This window comes from Populus nigra, chromosome 12 (assembly GCF_951802175.1).
Source record: "Populus nigra chromosome 12, ddPopNigr1.1, whole genome shotgun sequence".
NCBI lineage: Eukaryota > Viridiplantae > Streptophyta > Magnoliopsida > Malpighiales > Salicaceae > Populus > Populus nigra.
In genome coordinates, this window is record NC_084863.1 from 1,893,983 (window position 1) to 1,920,971 (window position 26,989).

Below are 26,989 nucleotides of genomic sequence, written 5' to 3' on the forward strand. Positions count from 1 at the left end.
TAATGAATTCCCATATCAATTTCCCTTTCCCAGATTCATTTTTTTAAAAAATAAAAATCTCATTTCATGCCTATTTTAAGCAATTAAATCCTTTAATGAAATTCCATATCAATTTTCCCTTCCCAGGTTCAATGACACCATACACCACCACCAATCATTGAATTACACCCTCATCTAACCTGTAATATCACAGACAATAAATAAAATATACTCCTACAGATAAGAGGGTAGCTTGAGAAAGTGGACATTCACATGTCTCTCTAGCATTATTCCCTTTCCTTTTTTTTAATTAATCTTTTTCTTGATTTTTTTAATTAATCCATTTTTGTTTGCAAAATTAACGTGAACAAAATCCTAATTACCTGTGAACATAATCTAATCTACCACCCTAATTACATATTACAAACAATCTCTCTGTTTTATTTATATAATTTTTTTAATTAAATAATAAATATTTATTTTTTAAACAATAACAACAATATATATATATATATATATATATATATATATTTACTTTCTGGCTATTCGGAATCTTTGTTTGAAGATATTCTCTCGTCCTGTTGTCGTAACGTAATCAAATGTCTTCTCCTATGCCATCTACTTTTACCCACGTCTCTTATTTCTTACGCTTTTTATATTTTCAAACCCCCCCCTCATACTTTTTATTATTCCTTTTTAGCCGCTGTAGTTCTTACCAATTATTGATGTCAACGATCAGCTCATGCATGATGCCATCATGTCATGTGCTTGAACTTCCCTAAAAATACTAGATTTTAATGAGAGACGCGTCAAAATTTTGTAATTAGAAATAAGGTGTGATAATAAATTTAAGTTTGAAAGATAAAAAAAATTAGTTTTTCCATTCTCAATGCAAATTTAACATAATATGATGAATTCCTATTCAATTCAAAATTATTTATAGTATTTATATTTGTTTTTAATTTTTTAATATCCACTCTTTACTACTTAATTGTTTTAGTGATTTTATCATAATTTTAAAACCTGATCCGGCCTAGCAGGTCGACTGAAATACGGCTGATTTGGGGCTGAAATCAGGTTGAGTTGAAGAAAAAATAGGGAAAGGAAAAACCCGATGTCACCTGATTGTCCCTACAAGACCCGGTTAAAAACCCTGTTACAACCCATTAACTTTTGTTTTTTTACTAAAATAACATCATTTTGATTTTTTTAAAATAAATTGACCCGAGCGACCCGGTCAATTAAGTATAGAAGGAATGGAATAAAAAACCAAAAAAAAAAAAAAGATAGGGTATTGATTTTATGAGCCAATTAAATGGATCCCACCAATGATTGGTTGTGATTTCTTCATGAACTATTTTGCACATTTTTTTTCCTTTTCAGCACCATGTATCATAATTCTAGCTCCCATTAGCTTAATAAAATCATTTGAGGTGAAATTAATTATGATATACCATTACCATCATGTTATAAGTTGTCCATGTCAGTCAATACAAAGGAAAAAAAATCAAAATTAATTGCAAAATCCTTCATCTTCCAAGCACCATACACATAGTCGAGGAAGAAGTTTAAGTCCCACAAGAAAGGAATTATGGGGATTAAATGTGCTCATCCTTTACAAGAAAGAAAGAAAATGTAATGACTTATCGAATTAATTATTCTATATATTTATTATTTAAAATTGGATTATATGGATAATATAAATAATTTTCAAAATTTTAGATATATTAATTATTCCTATATAATTTTTCACACCCCCTCACGTTAAAATATCATATTACTTTTATCCAAATTGATTATCAATTTTTTAAGCCAGAAAAAGTGAGGGAAAAATATTCTATTTTGTAATTTCGTTGAACTCCGAGGACACCATTCAAATTTCCCAAAGCATTATTTGCACTTCAAATTAACTATCACTTCCAAAAAAAATATAAAAAACAACCAGACGCGCTCACAAACAGAGCGTTCACACACGCGCGAACATTTCCATCTCCATCAAGAACAAGTAAAAAAAAAAAAAAAAGGAAAATAGCAAAAGCGAAGCCAAAGCAAAGAACTCAAAAAACCGTCCCTCTCCCTCTCCCTCTCGTTAAATCTGTCTTTCTCTCTCTAAAGTCAAAACTCATAAAAAAAAAATTCCACCAAACACAGCCTATCTCTCTCAATTTCTCGTCACCGGAAAATAATTAAACTCAATTTCACCTTCTATGATCGATCGCCTGTAGCCGGTGACTTTCGGAGTTAGTAATTTTTTTTATCTGTTGATTATTATGAAGAATAATAGCAACAAAGGAGAAAATAATAGCAGCAGCAATAATAACAATAAAAACAATCGGTTTATTCCTAATTCTTTGAAGTTCATTTCTTCTTGCATTAAAACCGCTTCTTCCGGTGTCCGGTCTGCCAGCGCTTCTGTTGCTGCTTCTATCGCCGGTGACCACCAGGACCGCAAAGACCAGGTTCAGTTCCTTCCTTGTTTTTTTTCCCTTGGATTTTTAGTTTATTTTATTTAACGAGGTGAATTAGTATTTTATGATGATTTATGTTTTTTTGATTATTTTTTAATGTTACTGTTTGTTCGTTGCTAAAAAAATGTTTAATAAATAATGATTGTAGCATAGGTTTTCAGCTATTAACCAAACAGACACTATAATTTATTTAAAAAAAAAATTAATTTTTTTTTTGAAGTAGCCTGAGGGTTTACTGATGAATTATTTGGGCAATTTAAGATTTTATTATTATTTTTTGAGGTCAATAGATTTAATTTGCTTGGCATTACTGTAATTGCCGGGTTTTATTAGAAAAGTCGATAGGTCGCGTTGTTTACTAATTGGCGAGTGGATTTGCTGGTGCTTGCTTGTTAGCTTAGCTGGCGATCTCAGTAAATTGTCATGGAATTAAGTGACACGGGGTTGAATGGGAGGGCTCTGATGACCAGGTTTCTTATAGAATGTAGATGTTTAAAAATTGTGTGGAGAGGTAGAGAAAGAACACTGTATCACTAGGTTGTGATATTTTAAATGTTTTTTCGACGTGTAATGATGCTAATCTATTGTTCCAGCAATTTTAAAGAGTTGCTATGTCAAATGAGAATCTGTTTATTGTCTTGCAATTTTGTTTTACCTCCTTTTTTTATGTTTTCTGTGTTTTGCATTTCCATTGTTAAGCTTATGTTTAGTGGCTTGGTTTCCATGGTTTGGTGAAACAGGTGCTTTGGGCTTCATTTGACAAACTAGAGCTTGGACCTGGTTCTTTTAAGAACGTCCTCTTACTTGGGTACTCCAATGGCTTTCAAGTCATTGATGTTGAAGATGCCTCTAATGTCACTGAACTTGTCTCGAGACATGATGATTCGGTTACATTTTTACAGATGCAGCCCCTTCCTGCAAAGTCTGAGGGTTGCAAAGGAGAGGGGTATAGAGCATCACATCCTTTGCTCTTGGTTGTTGCATGTGATGAATCAAAGAGCTCAGGTCTAGTGCTCAGTGGGAGAGATGGCTTTAATGAGTCTCACACGGGAAATGTTGCCATCTCTCCAACTATTGTTCGGTTTTACTCGCTGAGATCTCATAATTACGTTCATGTTCTGAGATTCCGTTCAACTGTGTATATGGTCAGATGCAGTCCACGTGTAGTTGCTGTGGGTCTTGCAACACAAGTAAGCACTAGTTTTATCTAAGATGCTTTTCACAGTAACTTCTAGTGTATTTGTATATGCTGCTAGTTTTTGTGGAGTTTCACCAGTTCGTTTGAAAACCGACAGTAATGATATGGGATGGTTGCAATTACTCGTTACTTGAAGACATTTATTGGAGGGAGCTTTTATCATCTCATAATCTTCATTACTAGTTAATTGAAGACATTCATTGGTGGAAGCTTTTATCATCCTCTAATAGAAGATTATGTAAATTTATTGTGGTGTGGTTAATTAATGGAGTTAAGTGATTGAAACTCTCTTAATGTCTTCTTTTTTTCTCATTGTGCTGGCAGATATACTGCTTTGATGCTCTCACTTTTGAGAACAAATTCAGTGTTCTCACTTATCCTGTCCCTCAGTTAGGAGGTCAAGGAATGGGTGGGGTTAATATTGGATACGGTCCAATGGCTGTGGGTCCTAGGTGGTTGGCTTATGCTTCTGACAACCCGCTGGTGTTAAATACAGGCCGCTTGAGTCCACAAAGTCTTACTCCTCCTCTGGGTGTCAGTCCATCAAGTTCACCAGGCAGTGGGAGTCTGGTAGCTCGGTATGCCATGGAATCTAGTAAGCAATTAGCTACTGGTTTAATAAATTTGGGAGACATGGGCTACAAGACGCTGTCTAGATACTGTCATGATCTTATGCCTGATGGTTCTAGTTCTCCTGTATCTTCAAATTCAAGCTGGAAAGTTGGTCGCAGTGCAACACATTCAGCAGATTCAGATACTGCTGGAATGGTTAGTTTTTGACAAGCGGAGAACTGGAATTTCAATTATATTATGCTATCACGTGACTGGAAATTAAAAACTAGTTTTCATGTCCTGGCTTACATGTTTCATTCTTCCGATGAAATTATGCGCTTAAGTTCTATTTTGCATTTATTTCTATTATACAGGTGTGGCTTTGTAAATTTTAGACATACTAAGTACTGGAAGCATGTGACGGAAAGCATCTGTCAGTATTCAAGTGTAACTCAAATTTTTTCTCTTAATCAAGTGTTCTATTGCAGGTTGTTGTGAAAGATTTTGTTTCCAGAGCTGTGATATCACAATTTAGAGCTCATACTAGTCCAATTTCTGCTCTATGTTTTGATCCAAGTGGTACACTTCTGGTCACTGCCTCTATTCATGGGAACAATATAAATATTTTTCGGATTATGCCATCCTGCTCTCAAAGTGGACCGGGTGCTAAGAGTTATGATTGGAGCTCTTCTCATGTGCACCTTTACAAGCTCCATCGTGGCATTACCCCAGCTGTATGTTTCTGTTTCCTCCATCTCCCCAACATTATTTTTTTCTTCTATTTTTATGGAGATGTATTCCTTTGCATTTATCATACAGGTTATACAAGACATTTGCTTTAGTCATTACAGTCAGTGGATTGCCATTGTTTCGTCCAGGGGAACTTGCCATATTTTTGTGCTTTCCCCTTTTGGCGGTGAGAATGTTCTTCAAATACATAATTCCCATGTTGACGGGCCAGCTCTTTTGCCTGTTGTATCCTTACCATGGTGGTCCACTCCATCTTTCCTGTTAAACCAGCATTCTTTTTCTTCATCACCGCCATCGCCTGTTACCCTTTCTGTGGTGAGCAGAATAAAAAATAATAACTCTGGATGGCTCAACACAGTTAGCAATGCTGCATCTTCTGGATCAGGAAAGGCATCAATTCCATCTGGCGCCATAGCTGCTGTTTTCCATAGTTGTGTACCCCAAGATTCGCAACCTGCTCACTTGAGAAAAGTTAACTCTTTGGATCACCTAATGGTTTACACTCCTTGTGGTCATGTAGTTCAATATAAACTTTTTTCATCAGTGGGGGGAGATCCAAGTGACATTGCTTCAAGAAATGGGCCAGCATCTTCAGTGCAGATGCAAGATGAGGAATTACGAGTTAATGTTGAATCTGTTCAATGGTGGGATGTTTGCCGAAGAGCAGATTGGCCAGAAAGAGAGGAATGCATTTCTGGAATCACTCGTAGGGGACAAGAAACTAAAGAGACGGTCATGTACATGTCTGATGGTGAAGATGATGGTATTGAGCATTCACAGTTGGTGAAGTCCCATGAACCATCTCATTTGTATCTCTCCAATGCAGAGGTGCAGATGAGCTCTTGGAGAATTCCACTCTGGCAGAAATCTAAGGTGTTTTTCAGAAAATCATTTTGCAGCGCTCCTGCTTATCATGTTTCAACTTTGCTTATTTTCTGTTCCCTTTGTCACAGATGTATTTCTATGCAATGAGTCATCTGGGGCCTAATGAAGAGAACATCATTGAAGATCAAACTGGTCAAGAGATTGAACTGGAGAAGGTTCCTGTTCATGAGGTTGAGATTAGGCGGAGGGACCTACTGCCTGTTTTTGACCATTTTCACAGGACCTCTGGATGGAGTGAACGGTAATTCACAAGTTTTTCAGCATTGTAGATATGGTAACTGGGTAATAATTGTTAGTGAGGTTACCTCGTTCATTGTTTCCATATTCAGGTGTTTTGTTCGTTTTATTTTAAGAGTGCTTTACACCCCACTTGATTCTAGAGCTTTTTCTTTTATAGTAATGGTAAGTTGGAAGCTATTTGCAAATTCTATCGTGTTGAGCTTGCTAATTGTGCAAAAGTCAAAAAAAGATGCAAGGCTTGTTCTTTGCTGAATATTGATTTTATGGAGCGAAAGCAAAATTTTCTTACTCCTGACACTCTTATAGGGCTTATTGCTTTAGCTCATAAAACCTGCTGGGATCCCTGTCAGATATTCCATTTTGTGCTTCTTAATTTTGTCTATTTTTCACATCCACTGCAATGCTCGTTGCCATATATATATATATTTTTTTGCAATCTTCAGAAGAATGGAAGCATTAAATGAAGAACACTTTAGAATGTTAATTTTTTTTTTCAAATAAAGAATTGAAAAACAGGTAGACACACAACAAATGATTTATGCTTCTTAATGTATGGGAGATTTAGCAAAATATTTTCATCCATTTTGTTCAGAGTTTGTTTTACTCGTCTAAGATTTTCATCCATTTTGTAGTAGGAAATGGCTGAATAGTGTAGAATATCCATCTAAATAACATGTCCAAAATTTTCTTGTCAACTATGTTCATCTCAGATGTTACTCAACCTTTTGTTTTGTGCAGGGCTCAAGGTGGCGTAAGATACTCGACCTTATCTTCTGGATCTCGTGGAGTCAAAGAGTCTGAAGATGCTGTTATTTCCCACTCTGAGATTGTCTCACCTGGTTCTGTTCCAAATTCAGATGGCGGTATGACACTTTTCAAAGTCAATGTTTTATGAATTTTAGAAATAATGACTTGTTTTACTCTTTTTATATGTTCACCAGGATCATCAACAAAATTTTATCCCCCGATGATGCAAGCTGTTAATTCTAATGCTGGTGAAGGAGGGATTTCTTTGTTGGCATCACCTATTCTGTATGAAAGCTCTACTAACAAAGATAGTGGTTCGATTTCATTCAAACAAACTCAAATGGGTGCTACTCCTGCCGAGAACAGTAATTTTATCAATAGCAATGTAACATCTTTAACAAATGGTCCACTTACTGCTGAAAGATTGATTGCAAAAGAAGTTCAGTCATCAGAAAGTGGTGTCACCAGTGAAGCTTCAAACATAAGTTCCAATCGTTCTGATTTGAGTATGAACATGATAGATGAGGGACCAGCAAACGATTCCCTAGATTTTGAGCATTTTTTCCAAGAGGGTTACTGTAAAGCTTCAAACTTGAAAGAATGTCAAGAATCAACTGAAGTTCTTACTTTTGTGGACAACAACAGCAGTCCTTGTGATGTAGATAAATCCGAGGAAGATGGTGACAACGACGACATGCTTGGAGGTGTTTTTTCTTTCTCCGAAGAAGGTATGAATCTGGAAGTCATATAAAAGTTTTTCTTCTATATCATGAAAATTTAACATGAACACTAAAAATTAGGAAACGGTTGCTGAATTGTGTGTGTACAATTTCTTGCTTCTTAATTTCTTGTTTCTCATGAATTATATTTTGACATTATTCACAATCTACATTGTATTTAGTTTTGATTGGATTCTCAAACTATTTGCACTTAACTTCAATGATAAAGTTGTTTCTGCTGTCAGCACGGGCTGTGCTATAATTAGCTCATACCCCATCCTGATGAAGTTTTCTTTTTATTTTGCTGACAGGTTGATGTCGGTTTTCCTGTTTTCAAGTTCTGCTTGGTTCAAGCTGCCATTCCTTACAGTTCAATTTGTTCTGAAAAAGCCAGCCTAATGGGGGTGGTTAGAAGCTAATTGATAAATGTGGCAATAATTGCCTTTTCAACAATGGAATGCTACTGACAGATTGATACGAGTAGTGAGATAATCTTGGCAGATATATTACTGCCGTTGTAAATGCCAGGCTTCTGCCCTTCTAATTCTCATGTACATGTTGTAAATTGATATCCAAATACCAACGATTTGTGTGGAAAGGTTCTTTCTGTGCTGTGTAACATTATTTGTTCTTCAAAGAAAAAGAAAAAGGAAAAATAGAATAAAGAAAAATAAATTGAAATGATCTCGTTATCAATATGCTTTTTTTTTGCCTTTTCTGTAAGATGCATAATGCTTTCAACAACTGTTATCCATGTCCAATTACAGATTCAGGCATATCTGGTGGATCGTTTTATTCTCATGCAGTGCGAATTCAGGTTCTTGGTTTCGGGTATGTGTACTTGAATGTTGGGATTTTTCGTTGGTATGCTATTTTATGGCCATGTAGCAAGAACTCTTAGATTTTGAATTCAAAAGAGGGCACATGAACTCTGCATGGCAGTCTCTAAACCCCTCGAAAACTTTGCATCACTCTTTCGGTGGTGCTGATCTGCAGGGTGTGGCTCCGCACAACTGCATACCATAGCTCAAGTTCTCACTTCTCACGGTGGTGTTGGTGCTTGCCGCTTGCCCCTTGCCCCTTGCCCATACTTTTCCAGATAAGTTTTTGTATTCTTCCTATACTCCAGTTCTTATTTGTCGGCAGATAAGTGAGTACATGTTTGTACATGCGTTCTAGAGATAGAGAGAGAGAGAGAGAGGAAACAGCCAAAACCACACTGCAAATTTTGATGTGCAACACTAGTGGGGTTTGGATGGCGACATTCATTCAAGTCTCTACTTTGGATACCCAGACATCCTGCATATTTGTACGCTTGTGGGCTGCCTTGGCAGTTATATTACTAGCAAGAAATCCAGCTAAAAAAAAATAAAAATGGTCCCACTTTGGACGTCACCATATCAAGAAAAGAGGCAGCCAAAGAAGTGGTCCTTTCTATTTACACCCCAAATAGTTACTAAGATTTTCTATATCCATTACCAAGTTGACCACAGCTTCTTTACTGAATCTCTAAACTATCCTAGAGAAAAAATAGCAATGAGATAATGATGCAGAACTCGTTTAGGCCTGCAGCCCCGAGATGACACAGTGCCCTCGTCTTGTCCTCTAATGGGTTTGCAATTCGCATTCTCCTCATTGAACACACAATTTGAATGGGGCCAGCTTTGTGGTGGCCAATTCTCTTTGGGTCCCATAAGACTTGGTTTGTAGTGATAATGATAAAGGGATATTTGCTTATGGACAACAGAATGAAGCATGCAAATTGCTAAACAGCATTCGTGATTTGGATAGAGTTTTGATTCGCACACTATTCTCTTCTCAAAAGCAAACCGAGATGACTAGTCTAGTGCATTCAAGGGAATGAATCCTCTAGATGTTGCTCCCAAGATCTTGTGTAGATAATAATAAGCCTAAATGGGTAGATAATTCAGCTCGTCAACCTAAACTTTAGATCATAGGTGACGGAGCATTCAAGCTTTGGTCACATGGTTTGGTGTGCTAGTGATAGTTACCCATCGAACAAGTCTCATGAATGAATAATGAATGTACAGCACACAGTCATCAATTAGATATGAAGCCAAGTTGGCCCTAGTTTTTAATTCACCAAATACTAGGAAAAAAATCATTTTCAATGGAGGGGTCAGGACAAAAGACATGTAGTTCACGCCATGCCCTACCACTAGTCTATCCTTATAATTGGAGATTTGTACATTAGTGGGAGATAGGTTTCTAGCATTTCTGACCATAGGGCATAGAATTTGATGAAAAGAAGAGGCAAAATGTCTTAGGGTAATTATGTATAGTTAGTAGGTTTTGCTGTCGGTCAAGCTGGTAAATGGTTTTGCTTCTTATGATATTGATATTGTTTTGTATGTAATCAAAAGATTTTCTCAAAAAATATTTTTAAAAAAATCATAAAAAAATTGCAAGTGTAAGAACAAAATTTCGTGAGTGGGTTTGATTCCGGATATTCTGTCCAATATAAACTTAAAAATTCACATAAAAATACTTCCTTGATTACTGAGATTCGAGACTTTATCTATTTACTCCATACATATATTCGCAACAAGTGTCAGAATCATAATAAAAAAACTTTATAGTTAAAAATTAACACAAAGTTTGTCAAACAATTTAAATAGTGAGTTGTACCTTTCGGTTTCTTGAGAGGTTAGTTGAAAATTTTGAATTTGATTGTAGATTAAGCTGAGAAATTGATTATTATTTAAGATTTTCTCGAAGATTAGATGATGCTTTGCAGATGTAATGTGAATATAACAGTATTGGCTCGGACAACAAATAAAAAGAAGAGAAATTCACGAGTAGCCACTTGAAAACAACAGCTAGCCCTCTAGCAACCGTATCAGCTAATCAACTAAGATATGATTGAATATTTGGGTTGAAGTTGCTGGAGATAGTGCTTCATGAATCTTCACAATCTCATGACCAAATTATGGATCATTTGAATTATATGTAGACGTTCTAGCTATTCACCCAATCAACTTATAACACATAATCCAGTCTTTAATATTGTGGGACCAAACAGGAAATAATATATAGGTGCATGCCTCAAAATTCTCAGTGCAAAATGCACACACACCCATTGTGATAGGAAAATAGAAGCTCTCGAACAAGGAAGGGAAAATTTAGGGTTGTTAATGTCAAGAACAATGGTTCTAGAAGCATATATCTTTGGCCATTTTTTCTTCTGAAGTCACATTGAATCAAATTACAATCTCCATATCACAATAGCAAGACTATAAACCTAGCAGTTCGATAAGATCCTTAGCATATATAACATGATTTTTTAAAAATATATTAGAATGATATTTTTTTAAATTTTTTATTTATATTTTTAAAGGGTTCTTCGCCGCGGCATTCTATACGAATGTTTTTTTATATTAATTCATTGTAAATTTTTTTATATTTTTTTCTTTTAGTTTTAATGATTTGAGTTTTTCGACCAGCATCTTCTCGTACTAAAATCAAAGTCTTCTTTCAATTGAATTTTAGACAAATCATTTATACTTGTATTGATGCATTTGTAAGAAGTTTCTTTCTCAAAATCCTCATTTAACTCTCTATCCATTCATAATTCATTCTCTAATCAATATTTATGAAAGGAATAGCTTGTATTCATTAAACACACACATATACTTACAAAAGAAAGTATACTTAGTGGAATGTGGAGAGATAATATTGGAGGATGAGAAGAAAAGAGGAGGGGAGCAGGTAAGATAAGAGTAGATATCTTCTTTGAAGGAATCTGTTGACCATTGAATGGAGAGATATTGAATTTGCAGTCACTATTGTTTATGGTGACTCTTCATCATTTATTTTACAAGAGACAAATTTTACCTCTTAATAAAAATCTCAAGACATAAATGCATCAAGATTCAAGATTTTGCATCGCTTTCACCTGTTCCTATCACATGCTCAACATTTTATATATATATATATATATATATATATATATATATATATATATATATAGTGTATGTATATGTGAGACGCTTGAGGGGGCAATAATATCATGCCTTGCTATATGGTTCATGTTTGATTTATGAAAAAACAGAGTTTCTATGCTTGATAAAAAAAAAAAAGGAGATAAATGAACCTAAATTGATGTTAAGAAAATATGTGTGCCTTTTGCGTCCCTAAAGGAATGAAGAGAAGAAATTAGGTGCAAGGTGCAAAACCGAGGGGGCAAGAGAAAGAAGAAAAGAAAAGAAAGAGGAAAGGGTCGCGACAATCATAGTTATTAAACCTGGACCGGCTCGACGGGTCGATCCGAGACCTAACAGACCCTGGAGCTGGACCGGTCCGGGTTTGTCAAAAGACCGGTCAATGCAATGATCCGGTCAAACCCGACCAAAACCCGCTTTTTTCCTTTCAAATGGGGGATTTAAAACCCATTGGTATGTATATTCTATGTTCTTAATAAAAAAATTATATTTTTTCAATGTGGGATAAAAAACTTTTTGGTTTAAATACTTCAACTTAAAAGGATAATATAATATCTTTTTAATGTGAGATTTGAAACTCATTAGTATATATATTTTATATTCACAAGAAAAAAGCTATATTTTTTCAACGTGGGATAAAAAACTTTTTTGGTTTAAATATTTTAACTTAAAATCTTAACATAATATCTTTTTGATGTGGGATAAAAAACTTTTTAAAATATTCTTTCAAATTTCATTATTTACTATATGTATAACCTATATTTACATGGATTGTCTTAATTTTTTCATATAACATATTAAATTTTTTTAAAAAAAATTTTCCAGGTTAATCCAGGTTGACCCGGCTCCTTGGCCAGGTCAACCCCCGGGCCGGGTTTAATAATTATGATCACAACCTTGTTGGAGGAGAGTTGCCGCCACGCTTCGCCTAGGAAGAAAGCTCTTGTCAAAATGATTTCAACGATACCAAGTAAAGCTGTTATCAAAGCTAAGAGAAAGCTACATGTGCCTCTCCCAAGCAACGGGCTTCCCTCCACGGTGAAGAGTGTGTTTCACGTGCCAGATAATTTTTTTATTTTGTCCATGATTCTTTGATAATTATTTAATTTTTAAATTTGATCTTTAATTCTTGGACAACTCTTCAATTTATGTTTAAATTTCATTTCACTTGAGCCCAATAAAAGCTTGACCAAGGACAAAAGAAAGGAAGGGAAAAGAAAAGGACTCATGGCCAAATCAAATTAGCTCATTGTGGTCGTGTTCATAACCTAAGTCATGAGTTAATAGATTATCTTAGGTTAACCATGATCGATCTAATATATTAATCTTTTAATTTTACTCTCTAAATTTTTTCTTTTATTTCATCCTTGTATAGTTTATTGTTTCACATTTGAGCTTAATCAGGTTAGGTAAAGGTTAAAACGACAACGATTGAAAAACAATTGAAGCCAAATTAGGTTTTGAGTAAGGCGAACAGATAGCATTAGGGACCGCATTGTCGAAGAGCTAACTCCAGCACAATTAGATTTGAGACCTAGGTCAGGTAAGGGACTATGACATTGAGAGAGTTCAAATGAATAAAAAGCAAAGGAATTATGCTAATAAATTATTTTGTATTGATTCATTTTTTATTTTTTTTAAATATTAACACATAATTAAATAAAGATATCAAGCAGCATAAAACGCCACGAGATTATGTGTTTTTTATGTGTTCATCACTCACTTAGTATTCTGGTTTAATTTTGGTAGTTCATTAATAATTTTTTAGTATTTATTAACAGATTGATTAATTTTATTAAATACAAGGATGAAGCTTTCAATTCGCATTTCAAAAATTTTATCATTCCAATAAAATTTAACGCTAGATTAACTTTTGATCGAGCCAAGACTAGCAGGACTTGTCAACATCTAGTTAATAACAATATTTCATCTGTCATATCCCATGCAATATATATATATATATATATATATATATATATATATATATATATATATATTCGAGGTCGCAAGGCTATTCTTTTTCTTGGGAGAACGTCTTACGTCCTCCAATCTAAAGGTAGTATTGGTTTCTTTTCAATTTAAATAAATTTGATAGGCCAATTTAAAATTTTTAAATATTTAACATATTCAAAATATTATTTAAACTACAAGAACCGAAATGAATATTGAAGGGTCATACCTCCCCAACTGACTCAAGATACCATTAAAACTCTCGTATTCAATAACAATACCTCAAAATCACAAGAATATGACAAAAATAAAAAACAAGAAGGTGAAGACAAAAAAATAAATAAGGTGGTACCGGTTTTATAAATTTAGTTTTTTTTAATATTTAATATTAGATAGGTTAGAAGCAGGGCTTTGTAATTTTTCTAATTAATTTTTTATTTTATTTTTTAACATTGGATTGGAAGAAAATCAGGTTTCATAATTTATTATATTTGCTTTTTATGAGGTTATTATAATCTCATGACCCGAGTTATGAGTTTGGCAAGTTTGTTTTATTTATTTTTTTAGATTTTTTTTAATTAAATAATTTTTTAAGTGGATTTCATAATTTTTTCAATTTTTTTTCTATGGATTTATTTTGATCTCATAACCATGGTTAATTTAGATGTTAAAACTTTTAGATTTTTTTCATATTAAAAATTCTAAATATTTTATTTTTTTTATTTTACTTTTCATAAAATTATCTCAATCTCATGAATTTAGTTTTTTTTTTCTCAATCTCAACCTTCAACATTAGATAGGTTGGAAATGAAGTTTTGTAATTTTTCTTGTTTGTTTTTTTATAAAGTTATTCTGGTTTCATAAAAGTTTAGCAGGTTAGCCCGTATTTACTTGAGTTTTTTTGTTATTTTTTTAATTGATATTTTTTTTTTATTTCATCCTTTAACATTGATTTGGTTGGAAATTGAGTTTTATAATTTTTTTTATTTGCTTTCTATGGTGTTATTCTAATCTCACAACACAGATCGCAAGATTGATAGATTAATCTAGGTTGAATCGAATAGTTTTTTTTTGTTTTTTTAATTTTTTTTTATCAATCTTATCCTTCAATATGTGATTATCATGATTTCATGTAACAGGTCTTAGATTTAATAGATTAATATTTGTTGATTCAATATATTATCGTTTTAATATTTGAAAAATTGTATCAATATTTTTTTAAGGTGTCGTTGAATATATATCATATTTTGAGTTTATAATTATTTTTTTATTAGAAAAAAACTTAACAATATTTAGATATCTTTTTATATAAAAAAATAATAATAATTTAAGCCGATTATCAAGTGATAAGCATGGGGGGCGTCAACCACACGTGCGACACACCAAACTTTGAAATTGTCATGCCCCGGCCGTTGGGTGCAAACAGATAATGGAGAGACAAAAACGAAGAGGAAGTAGATGCTGAGAAAATAAAAATAGAGGAATCAAAATGTTTTTTGAGCCATGCATAGTAGTAAATCGCTCAAGATCCCATCTATTGTATTAAAACAATTAGACAATGTGCACTTGTCTTATTAATTAATTAATTATTTATTTAAAGTAAGTGTACTCACACCACAAAATACTATTTATTTATTAGAATATTAAAATAGTGTTTTTCTTTTAATTTCTATCACGCTATTTAAGTCATGAGTTTAACAGAATAGCCTAAATTAACTTGATTTATTTTTGTAATTGATTTTTTTTCAATTTTATTATTCAATATTTGGTTGATTGGAAATTAGATTTTATAATTTATTTCAATTTATTTTCTATGGGATTGTTTTAATCTCATGACCTGAGTTGCGGGTTTGGCGGGTTAACCTAGGTTGTCTCGGGTAGTTTTTTATCCTTATTTATTTATTTATTTATTTTAATTTTATCTTTCAACATTTAGTTGTTTAGGAATTGGTCTTTGTAATTTATTTTGATTTGCTCTTTATAGGATTATTACAGTCTCATGCCTTGAATTATAAATTTAACAGGTTAATTCAGGTCAATTAAATATATTATCATCTTAATATTTAAAAAATAATATCATCCATCTAACATATCGTACTATCAATATTTTTAAAAAGATGTTGTCCAATATGCATAGTTTATAATTATTTTTTATTAGAAAATACATGCTTGGACGATTTTTTTCATGTTAAATAAAAAGTAAATTATCTGACCCTCAACACAGCTCAGGCAATGATCTAGTATAGACTATATGACATGAAATATTTAGGAGGTATGTTCATAGGTTAGATTGATGAGTTTATCGACAGAAACATGCATTTGCAAACACTTTAACATACCTCATTCTATATGGGTTGTTTTCGTGCTCAAATTAAGCCCTAGTGTTAATGTTTTGAAATCTTCTTTATTCTCCTTGTTATTTTCAGATTGTTTTTTTAATTAAATTTGTGATATTTATTTAATTCGAGTATTGTTAGTTTGTCGGTTTAACTTATTATTTAAAACAGTTTTGTACACTATTGCCGTTCAATATTAGACATTTAGAGTTTATTAAATTAAATCTCTCTCTATAATTTAGTTATAATTTTAAGGTTTGTGAAACTCTACCTTCAAGATTACTAGTAACTAACAACTTACTGGTATTCGATTGATGGACAGTAATGACTATGATCTCTGGGCCGATCATGTTTATTGAACAGAACATTGGTCGCCAACATCTCTGTCTCTTGTTCATATTAGACAAGGAGAAGGGAGAATACCATATTTACTGAAAGAAAAGTATGTAAAGGTGAAAGGTACAATGGCATCAGGTTGTGGATCTTGCGATGCTGTCAAGTATTTTAAGGCTTGATTTGAGCTTTGTAATAAATAAACTAATAATGCTTTGTTGAGAGAGAGAGAGAGAGAGAGAGAGGAAAGAAAACAAAAAACACACAAACCCAGAGAAGGGAGGTGAGGGAGGGAAAGTAGAAGTCCAATAATATAAAGATGAGTGACTTGACTTCACATTCTGTTTATAGCATAGTAGGAGTCTACGCTAAGAGCAAGAAAGAATCTTTAGCTACAAAGACCACAAAAGTCATCAAAACCTTTTCTTGCCTTTGAACTTTTTCAAAGAAATTAATCAACTTCTTCTACTTCTATACACTATAATAAGATCTGCCAACTAACTTGGCTAGCAGAGAACTTGAGAAAACCTAACAATGGACAGTGTAGTTCAGTTGCAAAGGCAGTTAGTTGACTACAGCGCTCAACTGTTTAATGAGGTCAGTGCATAACTTGCAATATATTAACATTAACATAGATATTCCTTGAAGAGAAGCAGAAGCTTTTGTTGTGTTGTGTTTTGTTTTTACTTCTACTTTGTTTGGCCTTTCTCTGGCTGGTTGATGATGAGTTCTTTGTGTGTGTCTGAAGGGATTCTTGGATGACCAGTTTAACCAACTTCAACAGCTTCAAGATGAGAGCAACCCAGATTTTGTAGTTGAGGTTGTGACTCTTTTCTTTGAAGACTCTGAAAGGCTTCTCGATGAGCTGGCCAAAGCTTTGTGAGAATCTTAGCTCTGTAGATCTCCTCTAACATTCCTTTCCCTTCTTTCTATGGTGTTAAACATATTGGGAGATTCCACTGTCCTGATGTAAATATTTGTGGTTTTGAATAGAGAGCAGCAAAGTGTAGATTACAGGAAAATTGATGCCCATGTTCACCAGTTGAAGGGTAGCAGCTCCAGGTATATATTTGCTAGTTCCCTCTATATTTCCATTCTCAGCACAAGTGGATTCTGGGTATAAAAAGCCATTTTTATTCACCTTGTTTAACTAGAAGCTCAATCTACAGTCAAGACCAAGGTGGTCACATGGAAGGCTTTATTCCCTTCATGGATGATTTTTTTTCCCCAACAATGACAAGCAGCACATGACGTACCTTGACTGTTATGGTTATGGTTTCATTGCTTAAAAATCAAATTTGTAACACAGAACTTGTCATTTGCTTGAAGCGCATGCTTCACCATTGACTCGCTAAAGAATCTCAGTCCCATTTAGCATCAGTGCAGTTGTCTATGCATTGTCCAATTTTACTTCTTAATTTTTTTTTCCTGGTTAATCAATCCTGAAAAAATGGCTGATTACTATATCTATGCATAACATTTTTGTACCAAATCAAGAGGAGCATGTTGCATATATTCTTATCCAGGCAAAATCTTGTTCATATTTCCCCATGAACCTATTCTTCTCTTATGCCTCTTCCATCTGTTATCCTCCCACTAAAAAAAGGTCTTGAAATAACAGCATTGGGGCTCAAAGAGTTCAGAAAGTCTGCATTGGCTTCCGCAACTTCTGCGAGGAGCGAAACATAGAAGGGTAAGTTTATTTCCAACTCATGTTTCAGATTGCTTTGCTTTAGCTTTATACCCTACAAATTGTGAGGTTCAATCTTTAAAAAATATATATATAGCTATGCACAGTTTCATGTTTCTGGGGTCAAATTTGGTTCCGTGTAGGTGCCAAAAATGTCTGCAGCAAGTGAGGCATGAGTATTCCCTCGTGAAAACTAAGCTTGAAACTCTGTTCAAGGTAAGAGGGAAAATGGGAAAGAAATCATGACTTGTTTAGAATAAACAGTGTTTCACAAGCAACTGATTTCAATTTGTACGGTTGCAGCTTGAGCAAAAGATCTTGGCAGCAGGAGGGTCAATTCATTGGCCAATGTAATGAGGTGAAAAACATTGCAGAAGATCACAGCCAGAAACAGCAAAATGGGATTTTGGATATGTAGAGAAGCTTTTGTTTTCTTCTTCATTGCTCTTCTTTTTCTTTCCGCATTTCCTGTTGAGTACTTGAGCTCTAAACTTTTCTGATTATCGTTTTAGCTTAAGCTTGTATTATATCCAATGACTGAGCAATGATGAAGAGTGTGAATAAACCAGTACTTTGTTCATTACTTTTCTTCTTCCAGCTTGAAACATGGTATATCATCAGCAATGATCATCTAATCTAGTGGTAACCTTCCTTGGCAAACCATAAGGATTAGGAATCAAGTTCGGATCCACCTTCACAACCTTAAAAAAAAGGAAACAAAAGAAAATGCAGATCAGTGGTGGAAAAAGACATCAAGATAGCATCTAGAGAAGAACTTCATTTTCTTTAACAGTAGAAGAGAGCCTCTATGCTCCTCAATTTATCACCTTCTTCCATTGGACTTCGAAAGCCGATGGACGACTTGTAGTTCAAAGGTAGGTAAGACCTGTCTTTACAAAACTGAGTTGTAATTTATACATTATTGTGGAACCTTTGCTTATGGATAATGAAGATGATCAATTGCACTAAGAATCTTATCCTTTGTGCCAAATTTCTAGTTGTTTCCAACTACTAATCATTGGCTTTGTAACTAAACATCACAGAACTTGATTTTTAATGGTTAGATTAAAGTTGGAAATTTCAATGTTTTTTTTTATTATTTCTTGGTGGGGTTAGAACTTTCCCTTTATTAAGGTAGGTGTGAAGTTTTGTCATTACAGTCATCCAATAAACTAATGAAATCCTCACTCAACCATTCTTGAAAAACCTCCAATAACCAATGTGGTGGTGCACCTCAAACCACTTCAAACTGAAGGGTTTAGTCCTGCAATAATGGTCTGCTACAACGTTGACGACGACTGATTCAGTGGCCATGCTTCCATCTGGATGAATAAGCTTGGATGCCATGTTACATCAAGGACAAACACACACATTGGCCATATAAAAATTGTAGCCACCGGCCATTAGCGATATCATACTGAATTTCTTAAGAGGACAAGTGGTTGGTAATGTACTTCGGTGTCAAATATCAAAAACAAAGAAAACTCCACTTTGATGGGGTGATTTGTTTATCTCCTGCAGTATATTTAAATCAACCATTCCATAATCCATGCATTACATTCAATGAATGGATGTGTTTTTTCATCAAGGTCAACTGTTTTCCATATGAGGTGGGATGTCTCCAGGTCTGCAGGTATGTTGAAGCAAAGGCCAAAATACATGCTGTAATGGCAGAGTTCTATATTTATCTGCATGGCTCTTGTTTAAAGCATTATTAACAAACCATTTCACTTCAGTTTTTTTCTCTTCCAGTTTGATATGTTTCTCACAGGGCATGTATATATATATGGCTTTCTTGAAGTTTTGAAGATAGCAGGAGTAGGACTTGAATCTGAATCTTATCACTTATCACACTCGACAAGGAAGAGCGTCAATGGACTAAACTCCCATTAGTGACTAATAAGGAACCTCATTGATGGATAGATTGGAAGGCTAGTTTTTCCAAAAAATGGGAGAGGGAGTAGGTGGTTATATATGATTTAAAAAACCTAAGCAGATTTGGTAGATTGCGTTTCCAGATGGGCAGATTCTAACATGTGATTCCCTATATTATTTTGTATTGAATGCAGAATGCCTGTATTGTATTCTTCAAGTATATTCTCAATCTTGGTCATATTATATGATCCCAATTTTGTCAACAGCAAGCAAGTGCATGTAGGTAGAACTAGAAGCTATAACTCCCACATTTTATATTTAGTGGAAGGTAAATACCAGAGTTTTTTAAGGAATAGGCACTTTGCCAACTTGGAACGGAACAACTGTTAGACAAGCAATTTTATAGTGAGACAGGACCATGTGCTTTCACAGACACGATCAATTTTAGGCTTTCCTGCAGAAAAAAGCTTCCTGAGGTTAGAGTATGTAGTCAGGTTCTATCTTATCAGGGGGTGTACCAAACTTTCAAAGATAACCAATTCTAAGGCCATAATTGAAGCATGGATGCAATGAATGATCAGATCCGGATCTAGCATATTCCATCACGAGGAACTGATTTCACAATTTTCTTGTACAGTACTATTAATTACTCTGGGATTAGTGAACGTCAGGTTTCAATTTCATGACTGAGAATGGCATAGAAACTTGTAGGTAACACAATGACGATCCACACAAAAAAAGCGAAAAATATATCCAGAATTACTATTCCATTACCTTCAACATATACTCCTGTTCTTCAGAGCTTCCTGTAGCAGCAGATTGCCTGTAATCTCATGATACCTTCACAATCTTAAGCTGCAGAATTGACATTTTCTATGAATTATACTAGTTTTTCTTGTTGCTCATTGATAAAGAGCTGTCTTGCTTTTGACATATCTCATTCTGCTATGATCTTACGAGGCTTTGAGTTAAATGCCTGATTTCAATGTACATTTCCCGCTAAGATCACCGAGGATTTCTCCTAGAAAGGTATCCTATAACTGGAAATAGCATTGGTCACAAGTTCATTGAATGTTTAAAGTTATTAGCACTGCATGCTCAACGTGTTGAGTTCCACATGCGAGTGGGGAACCACACATCGGTTATGAATAAGAAGTTTGGGATGCTTATGTTTAAGATGAGCTAAAACTTATTAGTCTAAGCTTTTGGGTTAAAGTGGTGTCCTTGCTTGTGTATAAGCCTTCACGTGTTCGGGTACAAGTGACTCTCCCAGCGCAAATCTCCCAACACCATGGAATTAAAATTTAGGGAAGTTTAAGATAGTGGAACAAAAGTATCCTTGGATGGATTACTATATGAATAGAGCTTTACAAAGTGATTATAGCTATGATTTTCCTGACAAGATTTCCAAAGCCTTGAAAGTAGAGTTCGGGCAAATGCAGATTCAGCATTGTCAGTTGCGGACTGCAAATTGTTTCATTTTTTTGTTGAAATTTCCTTCTTTAACTCATCAAAAGACTGAGTTAGACAATTTCCCACTGCAAATTGTTGAGCATTGAAAGGAAAGAACTAGCTCTCTTTTGCATGTTCTGGAGCATGTTTGATTGTCTAGTTCGGACTCCGGATTCTAAACTGCCTTCACAGCTAGAGGAACAAGATACATTTTTAAGTCAGCATAATCATTTGAAGGAATGGTAAAATCTTGCCCTCTCATTGGCATTGCCTAATGTCTTCCTGCATAAGAAATTTTGTCTGTGAACAGATTTTACTTGCCAGTGGAAAGCCCTTCTGCAAAATCCAAAAAGAATATATTCTAGCATTATAAGGAACACGGCGCATTGCTTTTGATTTCTTTCTTGAATTTATTTATAATTTATTCCTGAAATTTACAATTTCAAGGTTTCTTTTAAGACTTACTGGCGCAACAGTTTGTAAATTGATTGGATATGTTGGCCTGCATGGGCATTTTAAGGAGGCTGTGCTTCAAAACCACCCTCAGCGTCCAAGAGGCTTATACTCAAGCAAAGAGTAAATTGGTCCAAATATCAATTGCCGATGGTTGCCTAATCTCAGGATGATCTGTATCTCGGGCACCTCCAAATTTTACAAAGTTTTTAGCTGTGTATCTGGAACAAAATCAAGGATTTGAACATTCAGATCATCATAGGATATACAATGAAATATGTATATAATATCAATGCAATGGAAAGATGATTTTGATTACTAGTTCTTTATGCCCAACATAAGAACGAGAATCGAAATCATTAATTGGGATGCATACATAGACCTCAGAAAACTAATCTTGACATTTCTTCAAGCTGCATTGCCATTTACAACTGTAAATTTCTATTATGTATCTCGTACCAAAGGACCCTAAAATGGACAAGATTGAAGGTTAAGAATCACCTTCTAGGACTACAAGGCAACTCACAAGCAAGTCCATATAGTGTATTGGATTGGAGTCTAGGAAGCCATCATTGCCATGAGGAATGGCTATGGCACACTTGCAGTCTGCAACAGCAAGGGAATTTGGCTCTGCTTGGCCGAAAAGCAACCTCCAAGACTAACCGGAATAACACATCGCCCATCATGTGCTTTATATCATGAATAACATCTACTATTTCAGAAGTTTCCCAGCCAGCGAATATGATTAGCTTCACCTGGTTTATCACAGAAAGAGTGCACAAAAGATTTCAACTCATGCTGGCCATAAATTACCTTGAGTTTGTTCAGTTCAACAGGAAACATTAGAGGATAGAGGAGGGCTAGATAATTTTTGAATTTCATATCCATATAAAAAGCTACATATTGAATTAGGTTTAGAAACAACTTCCTTGTAGTATAGAAGTTGTGTCTAAATTTCACTGTGACTAGATAAATAAGATAAAGCTCAAGAAGAAATCCAGACATGTCACACGGGATTTCTTACAAAAACAGTTGTAACTTTTTATTTGATCATTGGGTGGGATTTAAATTTTTTCAGGACATTCTACGAGCTCAAACCAGCCCTCTTGTACTAAGTGAGGTCAAGAAGACCTCTGGTTGTTTTTTTAATTTTCTAATTATTTTACTTTTTGGATTTTTTTAACCAAGTTGAACGAGTTTATTTGGAAATGCGGTGCAAACCGTGTTCCCAAAAGATTTAATTTTTTTTTTTTGTAAAAAGTTGAAAAAAAATTATATATTTTGGATCGTTTTGACATGCTCAAAAATGATTTTTTTAAAAAGAAAACATCATTTTAATATATTTCGACACAAAAAGTTATTTGAAAAGTAATAACAACCATACTCAAACACCCTAATATAAACAGCATACGTGTTATTTTTAACGTTAGACTTCATATTATTCCGATTTTATAAAACAAAGAGATTTTCTCTAGAGTCAAGATTGAACTTCCAAGTTTGCTCAGGTTGGTTAATGGCTTGCATTCGACAAACTGACTGATCAGCACTCAGTTTCTAGTAACAAAGACTACAGCAATTGTCTGATGAATGCAATGCAGTCTACAAGAAGAAAAATTTCCAGTTGATAACAATCTGCTTGGCATTCAGAAAATAACATCAAACTTGCATCCAAGAAGCTTTTATAAAATTTCCTATCCAGTAAGGTTTTATGCTCCATATCTATCTTGAGTAGAAATTCTTGCTTACAGGAATAATTGTTTTTGGCGCATCACAGTTCATAGAGGAATAATCGTTGCTAGAATCCCAGGATGCAAGCCTTGATTAAGGAGAAACAGCATTTTTACTACTTCAGCAGTACTCTTCTGCTCCTGCTTTCTTACCAGATACGTACCCATACATTTTGTCAGAAGTTCAATCGTTGCATCTAAGCAGATTAACACCATTATCGATGTTGCCAAGCCAAAATAAGAAACTACCGACCGATTCCTAGCCTAAAAAATTCCATGATTCATAGCTAATATAGGCATAATTCATCTTGTAATGTTAAGAAGAAAGTAAAAACATGCAGGTTACCTTGTATGAGGATCTGGAAACATGTTGGAACTCTGCATATAAGGCTTACTGTTAGGATACAAGTTGCTAATGGCAGCACTGCACTCCAACCCTCCATCACTTGGAAGAGTTAGCATTTTTAGCAATTTGATTGAAAATCACTTCTCATGATACAAATGTGCTCAGCATTTTACTAGAAAGGTAAAATGTATTTAAAAATTAGATGGATATTTAAAAAAAAATAGTTTTGATATTAAATTCTTTATTTTTAGAGCTGTAAATTAGAGGGATTGTCCTCTAATTTACTTTTTAGTATTTTTAGAGATTGAATTTTATTTGAAATTCAATTTTTAACACTTAAGAGAATTATAAATATAAAATTTTATAGAAACATCTAAATTAAATTCAATTAAAAGGGTTTATAGTATAAAAAAAAATCAATTCCTACCATTGTGGAATTTTAAAGCTATTCAAAGTTCAATTGCAAGACTCTTCTTTCTTTTATTTTTTTTCTTTTCATAGTTTATTTTTGGATTGCAATTAAATGGTATTCTGCTGTAGAACCAACACGGATTAATAAAAGTTTTGGATTTGCTCAAAGATAAATCAGCCATGTCTAAACAGAGCATTCATACAAAATTATTTTCCATGAGTTTTAATATATTTTAATATAAATAAAAAGTTGTAATCTACTTTCAAGGTATTGAAAAATAAGTTTTTCAAATCCTAAATTCATTTCAGTTAAGATCGGATTATACTAATGTTTCGGATATTTTATTTATAAAAATCTCAACAATTAAATTTAAAAACATTGATAAAAAGAAGTAATTAAATTTATGAACATCTCAAAATATAGAACATTTGCTAAAGTTTAATAAAACTATTGAAAATGAGATTCCCTAAATCCTTGAAACTCGGAGCCAATTTTTGAACTCTCAACAACCCTATAACTCCCCCCCAATTTCTCTCTCTAAAGAAAACCCCTTCTCTTCTATCTCTTTATATGTGCCTCTTATCTCCTGATCACTTCTACTCTATCTCATTTCTCCACCATAAAAACCTAGCAAAACCCTAACCCTAAAATCTTCATATCCTTTCACCACCACCAAAAAAATGGCAAAAAAGAAAGCGACCCATCAAACCCAAGACCCTAAGCAAGAGAACCCACAAGATCAAAATCGAAACTTAAACACCCAGAATCAACAACCACCACCCTCCATGGAAAACCCTAATGAAAAGTTTCAATCTTTGAAGACTCTCAATGATTTGCTTGTCAAAGAAGCGAAAAAACGCCGAGAACAAGTTGAGTCTCTGGTGAAAGCTAAGGAGGCTTTGGAGACTCAGTTGGCTCTGTCTAGTAGCGAAAAGAGTAAGTTGGAGACTGAGTTGGGTAAAATCAGTGATGGGAAAGTGAGTTTGGAGATAGAAAAGGGGTTGTTTTGTGTTTTTATTGAGACACAGATGGCTGAAATGGGTGGTTTTGTAGATGGTTTGGTGAGAGAAAAGAAAGAGAAGGAAAATGAGATTGGGGTCTTGAAGAGTGAGGTTAAGGAGCTAACGATGAGTGTTGAGGCTGAGAGAGATAGATTGAGTCGGGTTTGTCTCGAGAGGGATCTGTTGAAGAGTGATGTTGATAATTGGATGAAGGAGGCTGATGGTTTGAAAGATAGAGTGATTGAATTAGAGAAGAGGGAGAGCGAGAGCGAGGAAGAGATTGAGAAACTGAAGAAAGAATATGCTTTGTTGGTTAAGGAAAAGAAGGATAGAGAGAAAGAAATCGAGGAGCTTAAAAGGTTGAGAGGTTCGGCTGAGAATAATTTGATGGAGAGAGTGGAAGAAATTGAGTATTTGAAGCGAGAGAATGAGGGGATTATGAGGGAAAGGAATGAGATTGGTGTTGAAAAAAGTGAGCAGAAGTTGAAGATTATTGAGTTGGAGAGAGAAGCAGGGGAACTTAATGAGATTGTATCAAATTTGCGAAAGGAGGAGGGAATTTTGCGCAAAAAAGTTATGAAATTGGAGGAGACTTTGGGGAAGGCGCTGGAGAAAAAGAATGCAATGGCAAGGGAAATTGATGGTTTGGTGGAAGAGAAGAAGGAAAAGGAAAGAACTATTATGCGGTTAATGGAGGAAAATGATGCTGGCCAGAAATATAAGATCATGGCTAATGCTGAAATTGAGGATAAGAAAGGATTGGTTCAGAAATTGTTGAGAGAGAAGAATGAGATTGAGGAAGTGAAAGTTATTAAGGAGGGTGAAATTGAGAAGCTGCATAAGGAGGTGGGTCATTTAAGGGATGATATTTTTTCGATGCAAGAATCCATCAAGGATCAGGAAGTTAAGTACAAACAAGTAGCTTCTGAAATTAGTCATTACAAAGGTGCTCTTGAGCAAGTAAGGCTTGAGAGGGATAATGCTCAAAAGAGTTTTGATGGGGAGAAAAGGATTGGCATGAATTTGAGGTCTAAAGTTTTGGAGATGGAGAAGAGAGTTGAAGAAACTGTGAAGGATTGTGCAAAGATGAAAAGCGAGCATGAGAATCTGGCCAAGCAGAAGAAGGAAATGGAAACCCAAGTTTCTTTGCTGGAGAAGGAAAAAGATTTGGTACAAAAGCATCTCACAGAGGCAGAGGGGAAAATAATTGACTTGAGGAACAAAATGGAGTCCGCTGGCACTATTTCAGATAGAGCACTAACCATGTTGAAGAGCACTGTTGCATTGTTGTGTGAATCGAACAATGGAATAGAAGAGATGACTGTTACTGAAAAGATGCTTGACAGTGAAATTGAACCGTATGCAAGTGAGCTGGAAGTTATCAAGACTGCTTTTAGAAACAAGGAGACAATGGTGGAGGACATGAAGCAGCAAGTAGAATACCTGAGGGATTCTGTGGCAAGGGCAAAGAAGAAGAACGGCCTTTTGAGTTTAATGTCTTCGGCAACTACAGTTGTCGCTGCAGCAGTTTCTCTTGCATATGTTGCTAGAGTACGTTGATGATCAATTTTCCCTTTCTAGGCATGTTGCTTTAGTTCTAGAATTAAGTCATGCTTAATCAAGCTCTACCTTAGGGCAGAGTTATGCCATCTTGGTGCTCTTAGCTTTCGTTTTAGATGATGTCTGAAAACCTGACATTGCAACAACAGGTGGTTTTTTCAACAGCCTAGTAGCTACTATCTGCATCTTGTTTATATGCTTTGCATAATTTGTGGGAAATGTTCAACCACGCTCTAGCACAATAAGCAGGGCATGTTTCGGGACGTTATTGTGCTCTACTATAACTATAGTGGTTTAGTGAACTCTTTTGATTGCTCTAGTTGGGTTGTCTTGAATAACTGGAGTATATTTCCT

The 26,989-nt window shown here is 34.5% G+C and overlaps 3 protein-coding genes across 4 annotated transcripts; all 3 read left to right on the forward strand.

The window, feature by feature from the left end:
• The first annotated feature begins 1,996 nt into the window (after positions 1–1,996).
• Positions 1,997–8,222, forward strand: LOC133669706 (autophagy-related protein 18h-like). 2 transcript variants are annotated; one of them, XM_062089938.1, is made up of 9 exons: positions 1,997–2,438; positions 3,188–3,637; positions 3,970–4,413; positions 4,686–4,931; positions 5,017–5,820; positions 5,901–6,073; positions 6,811–6,935; positions 7,014–7,547; positions 7,850–8,222. In XM_062089938.1, the coding sequence occupies exons 1-9, from the start codon at positions 2,250–2,252 to the stop codon at positions 7,852–7,854; spliced, it is 2,970 nt and encodes a 989-aa protein (XP_061945922.1). In that variant the 5' UTR covers positions 1,997–2,249; the 3' UTR covers positions 7,855–8,222. The 2 variants fall into 2 exon arrangements, with proteins under 2 accessions (XP_061945922.1, XP_061945920.1); XM_062089936.1 differs by lacking the exon at positions 7,850–8,222 and having other exon boundaries at positions 7,014–7,585.
• An 8,135-nt stretch (positions 8,223–16,357) lies between these two features.
• Positions 16,358–18,392, forward strand: LOC133669305 (histidine-containing phosphotransfer protein 1-like). Its single transcript, XM_062089393.1, has 6 exons — positions 16,358–16,716; positions 16,868–16,998; positions 17,113–17,181; positions 17,741–17,812; positions 17,953–18,025; positions 18,113–18,392. Exons 1-6 carry the CDS (start codon positions 16,654–16,656, stop codon positions 18,161–18,163), a joined length of 459 nt encoding a protein of 152 aa, XP_061945377.1. The 5' UTR covers positions 16,358–16,653; the 3' UTR covers positions 18,164–18,392.
• Positions 18,393–24,460: 6,068 nt separating this feature from the next.
• On the forward strand, positions 24,461–26,954 carry LOC133668890 (uncharacterized). The gene has a single exon (XM_062088894.1). The coding sequence runs from the start codon at positions 24,755–24,757 to the stop codon at positions 26,633–26,635; it is 1,881 nt and encodes a 626-aa protein (XP_061944878.1). The 5' UTR covers positions 24,461–24,754; the 3' UTR covers positions 26,636–26,954.
• Positions 26,955–26,989: the final 35 nt, after the last annotated feature.